The sequence below is a fragment of the Nicotiana attenuata genome, unplaced genomic scaffold (genome assembly GCF_001879085.1).
Source record: "Nicotiana attenuata strain UT unplaced genomic scaffold, NIATTr2, whole genome shotgun sequence".
NCBI classification, from domain to species: Eukaryota; Viridiplantae; Streptophyta; class Magnoliopsida; order Solanales; family Solanaceae; genus Nicotiana; species Nicotiana attenuata.
In genome coordinates this window covers 23352-30949 of record NW_017673836.1, presented here as the reverse complement: position 1 = coordinate 30949, position 7598 = coordinate 23352, and the positions used below count along the sequence as shown (strand labels likewise).

The window sequence follows — 7598 nt, the reverse complement described above, 5'->3', positions numbered from 1 at the left end:
CCAAGATGCTGGGAGTATACTTTATTTGAGCCGAATGTTTATCGGAAACAACTTCTCTACCTTTTATATATCAAGAACAATTCCAAGAATGAAGCTATGAAACTGAAAAGTTGCAACTTACTTTGGGTTTATGAAAAAGGGAGACAGAAGTTTTCACTCTTCAATCTTGATTATTTTTAGTATATTTCTTGTGGGGCTTGATGGAAGAGTTGAGTGTGAGGCACTTATATAAAGGAGAAATGAGATGAAATAGATTCAGAATTGGGTACGGTGAAGAGGGTAGAAAGACAGAGGAAACATCACCTAATTTCGGGGTAAAGACATGCGACATGTGGGAAATTACGCACACGCTTAACATAATCAAAGCATATGATTTTTGTTTGTTTTTGCTATTCTGTACGGACCAAGATTAATTTTTTTCGGAGAATAAACATTTTATTAAGTTTTATAACATTTGTTACCCGTATCATTTCATGTAGAATTTAATTTATATACAACGTCAGTGTAAAGAGTCCTTTACACCATCATATCACTTTTATTTGTTGGAGCAGGTAAATTAAATGATTTTCAAAATCACTAATTTCATATCTTAAGGAGGCTTAAATGTGAATATTCTTTGGATGACATGATAGTTTAAACGATTTATTACACTGATAATGTGTATTATTTAAATTCTTTCATATGTTACACATAGACGAGTTAGTTTGGTATGTGTTAATAGTTGATTTAAATCTGTGTTCGAAATCAGAAAATCAGAGCAGTACCACATGGGATTCAATCCCGTCGCTTTGTTCGTCTTTCTCGGAATTATTTTTTGTTTTTTTATTGAACTAATGTTTTTTTGCTTCTCTGATTTTCTTGTTTTAAACACAATTTTAATAACATTAATTTATTCTTTCCTTTATTTTTCTGAAACCAAACTACCTTATATTACTTCAACTTTTTATAGATTGAAGCACTAAGTAATGTTTAAAATAAAAATGAAAACGAGTAGAGAAAGACACTGGAAACAGCACTTCAGAACTTTCTTTAAAAAAGAAGTTTCTAGTTACAAGAAGCAAAAGCATAAAGCATGCGGGAAATAACGAAGCTAAAAACAAATACTCTAGATTTTGTTATGAGAAGATTAAGACATTTTGTCCTTTGTTTTTCAAGTTCCGCAATTAAAAGTGTAACGACCAATTAAAGGTAAAAATAGCACGGTATAGCCAGTTTTCGGACTGGTCATTTAAAAATAGCCAGCGTTTACGAAGTCAATGAAAAATAGCCACTATTTTGTTGCAACAGAGACCGGTCCAGCGTAATATACTGGAGTTCGGTGCACCTGTGTATGAACTCCAGCATATTATGTTGGACCGGTATACTTTGCTGACTCCAGTATAATATACCGGAGACTGGAGCACCGGTGCTCCAAACTCCAGTATATTATACTGGACAATTATACTTGCTGGAACTCCAGTATATTATGCTGGAGTTCTAGTGTACTTATGCTGGAACTCCATCATATTATGCTGGAGTTCCAGCATACTTATCCTGGAACTCCAGTATAATATGTTGGAGTTCAAGCATACTTATGCTGGAACTCCAGTATAATATACTGGCGTATTTTTCGGATTTTGAACAGTGTTTTCGCTCAGATTTATCTTTACATGAAAAGTGGCTAAATTTCGATTACTTTTGAAACTGGGCTATTTTTGAACGACCAGTTGTAAATCTGACTATTTTTAAATTTCTCCCCAATTAAAGCCATACAAAAGTTGCAAAGAGATTGGTGGCTAATATTGAAATATCGCACAATAATTTATGGGGTCGTGTCCAAATAAACCTCAAATGGACCAGGATTTTTTATATGCTTTTTACTTATTTTTAATTGTTAACCAGTGAAACATATAGTATTATTTATATAATTTTCAAAAATATAAATTTTATTCAAACACCTTAAAGATTCTGTCCAAATTTGCAGTTAAAATTAAGAAGTTCGACTCTAGAAAATAAAACTATGTCATATAAATTGAGATAATGGAAATAATATATTAGATCTAAGACTTCTTTTTTTTCTTTTTCGCAACCTATAATTTCACGAGTTTTGCCTTATAACTATCATTCTTAATCTAATATTTTATTATGAAAACCAACTAAAGTTATATCTTCTTAGTGAAGGATCTTACAATGACTTTTATCACGGTCCCTACGTCATAAAGAAGCTACCTTTGATGAATAATTTAATTTGTTTAATACTTCCCAATAGTTGCTTCAAGTATATATTAATTGTGCTACAAGGCATGGAGATTGTCGTGTCAGTTATTTAAGTGTACAGTTTCTATTTAAAAATTTTAATCTGAAAATATGTGAGTGATTACCACTTTAGAATTTAAGTGAATTGGAGTCTCTATTTAAAATTTAAGGGCAGAGGCGAAACTAGAGTATAATAAATGGCGAAAATTATGTACGGTCACCTAAACTTGTCCCGATTTTTCTCTGGGACACCTTATTTAAGGTATGTTCCGATTGAACACTTCATGTAATACAGATTTAATTTGTTCCAAATAAACACTTTTGCGTGACATGGCACATTAAGTGTAATGCACCTCTGTTGGGCGCGTGAAGGGATAAAATTTTGCTAACTGTTGACTCTCCCAACACTAAAATTTTAGCGTCAACTAGCCCAACGGATCTATCCATTCCCAAATTAAATTAGAACCCTAATTTCTCCATCTGAGACCCGTTTCTCTCTTCTTCTCTTTCTTCCTCTGTTCTTTAGTCTTCTTCCTTTGCTGTGTACATCTTGTTTCGTTTTCTTGTTTCTTTTCTCATAGTTGAATCTTCTCTATCTCGTTTTCTTCTTCTAAAAACATTCAAATGTCGCAAAATTCGCAAAATTCAGTGTACGAAGAGGATCTTGATTTATGTTGTTGCGGTGATTATGCTAAGTTGAAGACCTCAACCACCCCAGCAAACTCAGGCCGCCGATTTTATGGTTGTAGAATTTCAAGAGTGAGTGACTAGTTTCATTGATTATGAAAATTTTCGCTTTTTGTTTCTTATTAATCAGTAATGTGAATGCATTTGTTGTTAGAAAAATGGTGGATGTAATTATTTTAGATGGTTTGATGATCCATGTACGGGTCCATCAGAGAGGGAGCAATTACCAAGTCGGGCGATGTTGCGTTTAATGAGTGATCGACTAAGAGTGAAAGTAAAAGAACTTGAAGAAGAAAGGGATAAATTAAAACAGAAATTGAAGGATGCTAAAGTGAAAATGGAGTCTCTAGTAGTGAATTGCAAAGAGGCTGAACAACAGAGGCATTGGGCAAGAGCCAAATCCAAGATGCTTATGTTTTTTTTGTATTTTCATGTGTATAGTCTGGATTATGGTCGTGTAGTTCCGTGTAGTTTTATGCACGGCTAAACTCGTAGTAGACTAGATAATGGTCTTACGTATTGTAGTAGTAGAACAAGTTGCTTTTTTATTGAAATTTTGTATTGATCTCCCTGAAATGTATGGAGTTTTGAAGGCTGCTACTATTTTTGCAAACGTGCTTATTTTGCTTGTCTTCATCTTGGAAGCCATTTCATTTCCTTGTAACTCCACTCCAAGAGGATCTGCTAATTTTGCTTTCTTTATATAGCAGAAGTAAAATTTTGTATCTCTATATACTGCTGCCGGGTAGGCAGTATAATCTGTGCAGCTTCTTGCTCTATTAAGTCGGGAAGGAATTTCGTGTTATTTGTTTATGGCCCTAGCTCTCCAGATATGCACACAATATGAAGCACACACTTATAGCCTAAAATATTATAGCAGCTCTTAGTTGCTGTTACATTCATTTTCACCTAGTCTTTCTATGTCTTCTTCTTTTTCTGTTTTTTGAACGTTTTCTTGTATCAAGCACACAAGATTGAAAATTCTCACTGGAAAAATGTGATATAGTATACATAGAAATAAAATATCATAAATAGAAGCTAATACACTAATAAGGATTACTATTAAACTGCTCTCAATTGAGCTCAAATGTAACGCTGCAACTCCAACAAAATGGTACCAAAAGTATAAGTGCTTCATAAGTTTGGCAGCATCAATACATCGACAATAAGACCTAAATTAACATCATCCCTGGACATCAATATTGTTCAATATTACATAGATAAAAAACTAAAACAGTTCACTTTTAGAACTACTTCTTGGTTGTTGATGATGAAGTATACACTTTATTCCTTTTGTTGGCCTTCATTTGTTGCAATTGTGAGGTGGTGACTGCATATTTTCCCTTCCATTTCAGGCCCCGTGGAACAAAACCAATATCAATATTGGTTGGCGAGGCACTCTTCACAGTTGATAATCCTGGTAGAACTCTCTTACTTGAGGTACCAGGCTAAAATAAAAACAAGGCAAAAGAATTATTAATAGTAGACCAAATATAGTAACTATTTGTTCAATACGAAGAAAAAAAATAGAAGTGAACATACATTAAACACTTGGTTTCCAGTTCGAGGGTCAGAGTATACACTAAACCCAATAGTTCTAGGCCTTTTGTTTCCTCCAGTTGCAGCAACACATTCAGCAAAATTAGAACCCTTAGTCTGACTAGATTAAGCATCTCTTGGACTTACAAATGGGGTTCCTCTTCCATTACCTCTTTTGCTTCCACCTCCTCTGCCTTTCCCAACACCTCCCCTACTTTGGTTTACTCTTCTAAGAGCTGTAGTGTCTTCACAAACAGAGCTTGGTTGGGTTGGTTGGCTGGCTTGGTTGGCTAGGTTGGGCATTTGATTCTCTAGGCTGTGAAGAATCCCCCAGTCCAGACTACAACACATAACAGAACATGTAAGACATATAAAAAGAACAGTGAGAAATATATGTAGATAGAATGTATAAACTTACTCCTGTTTGACACACTTTTCTGTTGTGGCCAATCTGTTTGCATTTTGAACAAGTCATGTTGGCACCCTTCTTTGATAGCTTTCCATACTTCTTTTTTGGTTCATCCTTAGCCTTTCTTCTACACCTTTTAGGTATACCTGGCATTGACTTTGGCAGAGGAGGCTCTATTGATGGATTTGAGCTTTCAGGCCACATCTTTAGATTGGGAATAGGTTGAATATAGTAACTGTAGGCCTTCAGAAATGTATCATTCCTATACCAATGCTCTACATGCTCATCAGGATCTAAGTTTAATTTATAATAAGCACAGACTGCATGGGGTCAAAGAATACCTCTTAACTGCCATAACCTACAATCATAAGTCTTGTTTCCCAAATGAACCCTAAACCTATATCCATTGTCTAGAATTTTAAAACTAACTTGTGCATTCCACATAACTTTACACTTCTTAGAGTACTCTTTATTTTCCTCTAGTATTGTTCTTGCCATAGGAGAAATATCTGTAATCCATGTTTTAGCAAAATTGATCATATCCATGTCTGTTCATTAGTTTATGCCTAATTTCCTCTAACATGGTGATAATAGACTTATGCCTAGCAGCTAAAATCCAAGAATTGAAAGTCTCACTCATGTTGTTCTCAACAATATCACATTTGGCATGAATTTTAAAATAGGCCCTGCACCATGTTTCCTTTGGATAATGCAACAAATCCTAACATATTTCCTTCTTACCTAATTTACTCAATACTTCCAGCTCCTCTTTAAATTTGACTTCAAAGCTAGCTTTTGAACATCTCCAGAACTGTTTTCTTCTAGCTTCTCCTCTCCATTTGATATGCCAGTTACTCCAGATATGCCTAGCACACATTCTTTGCTCTACATTTGGCAATTACTCCATTATGGCAGGAACAAGTCCCTACAAAATAAAGTACTTAGAAGATTAGAAAGTTTAGACGAATATAATCAAAAGAAGAACAGAAAGTTTAGATGAATATAATCAAAAGAATAACAGAAAGTTTAGATGAATATAATTAAAAGAAAATCAGAAAGTTTAGAAGAGCAGAAAGATTACCTTTTGCGTATCTGACATTACACTCAAACCTTCACCAGTGCCCAGATTTAAGTCATCAATCAAATATCCTAAGAACCAACTCCAGCTATGTTTTGTTTCTTGATCCACAATTGCCCAAGCAATAGGAAACATTTGATTGTTTCCATTCCTTCCAACAGCAGCAAGAAGTTGACCTCCACAAGCTCCCTTAAGAAAACAACCATCAAATCCTATGATTTTCCTACTCCCATCTAACCATCCTTTTTTGAAGGCTTCAAAGCATACATAGAAATATACAAACAAATTCTTCCCAGGATCTGTCTCTTTATGAATTTTAACCCAGCATGAGCTTCCTAGAATTGTTTGCTTGATGATGTCTGCATAATCACATAACCTTGAGAATTCCAGCTTCCAATCACCCATATTTTCCTTCAGAACTTTATGTTTTGCTCTCTAACACACAGTCCTACCAACATAAAGACCCAACTTGTCTCTAACCAGCTCTTGAATTTCCCAAAGCCTTATATATGGCTGGGAAACTATCCTATCCTTGAACTTTCTGGCAATAAGGTTAGAAGTGCAAAGCTTATTTTTGTTAGTAGGAATGCATTTATGTACAGGATGATAGTTAATGACTCTAAAATCACCAGAGTCTCTATCCAAAGAAGCAGCCAACAACCATTTACATGTATTTGTTTTACACTTAACCCTTACCCTATGAGGCTCATTAGGTCTTAGTTTAATTTGCCTCCTATACTCAACAACATAATCTGCCACAACCTTTCTAAACCGTCTTACATTCTCAAATACCATACCAAGCTCAAATACAACCACCTCACAAGCTTCATCATATCTTACTTTTTTACTTCTGCTCCTAGAGGGTAGATCTACTCCTCTCAGCTTCTACATCTAGCTCTTCCCTGCTATCATCACTCCAACATTCAGAACTACTGATTTTCTCTTCATCTCCCACCAATTTTCCAGCATATTTGTTAGCCTTGTCTACCCCAATATCTTCAAACCCTCTATCTATACCTCCAGCCTCTCCAACAGGTATCTCTTCTGTAACAGGAGCTTTTTTCTTCTGTTTTTTATTTCTTTTGTCTTGTCTAAGAGTTCTCAACTCCTCATCTACATCTGAGTCATCCTCTTCAGGTATATCTTCCAGATCTGAATTACTACTCTCCACCTCTGAAAGATGACTTTCTACATCTAACAATCACCTCCCAAACTTTCAACTACCTCTTCTACAACTTCTTGGAGGTTAAATGCCTCACCATCTCTGTTATTTAATAACAAAGTTTCATTTTCTCCAGTTAGGTAGCCAGTAGGTTCCCCCCCCCCCCCCCCCCCCCTCTACAGTTAAAGCATGGTCAACAACATGTTTAACCCATATTTCAAAGTTGTCTCCATGCTTTAAGTCTTTTATTAAGTCTAATAGGTGTAGGTCTGACTCCACCAAGTGAAATTGTTTGGTCTAACTATTCTGATAATAAAATCCCTCGACCGTCACATACCCTATTTCTTTAGTATAAAATTCCAGCTCCGTAATAGAAAAGTGGTCCTTGTCCATATACATACCTGCTAGTTCACTCTCACCAACATAAGTGGGGACAGGAATAACGGAGAAGTAGCCCCCATGGTGCATTTTTGTGAATATAATTTCCT

General features: G+C 35.3%; 2 protein-coding genes across 2 annotated transcripts; one reads left to right on the top strand and one right to left on the bottom strand.

Moving 5' to 3' along the window:
• Positions 1-2576: 2576 nt before the first annotated feature.
• Positions 2577-3624, top strand: LOC109217411. Its single transcript, XM_019381651.1, has 2 exons — positions 2577-2994; positions 3077-3624. Exons 1-2 carry the CDS (start codon positions 2860-2862, stop codon positions 3407-3409), a joined length of 468 nt encoding a protein of 155 aa, XP_019237196.1. The 5' UTR covers positions 2577-2859; the 3' UTR covers positions 3410-3624.
• Positions 3625-4277: 653 nt separating this feature from the next.
• LOC109217413 lies at positions 4278-7267 on the bottom strand. Its single transcript, XM_019381652.1, has 2 exons — positions 5952-7267; positions 4278-5795 (listed from the first exon to the last, which is right to left on the bottom strand). Exons 1-2 carry the CDS (start codon positions 6351-6353, stop codon positions 5769-5771), a joined length of 429 nt encoding a protein of 142 aa, XP_019237197.1. The 5' UTR covers positions 6354-7267; the 3' UTR covers positions 4278-5768.
• Between the last annotated feature and the right edge of the window lie 331 nt (positions 7268-7598).

Excerpts from the sequence above, each read along its gene's own strand:
- LOC109217411 (XM_019381651.1), top strand. The coding sequence starts at position 2,860 with ATGTCGCAAAATTCGCAAAATTCAGTGTACGAAGAGGATCTTGATTTA. Across the intron at positions 2,995-3,076 it reads ATGGTTGTAGAATTTCAAGA|AAAAATGGTGGATGTAATTA; the intron begins GTGAGTGACTAG and ends ATTTGTTGTTAG.
- LOC109217413 (XM_019381652.1), bottom strand. The coding sequence starts at position 6,353 with ATGGGTGATTGGAAGCTGGAATTCTCAAGGTTATGTGATTATGCAGAC. Across the intron at positions 5,796-5,951 it reads TAATGTCAGATACGCAAAAG|GGACTTGTTCCTGCCATAAT; the intron begins GTAATCTTTCTG and ends TTTATTTTGTAG.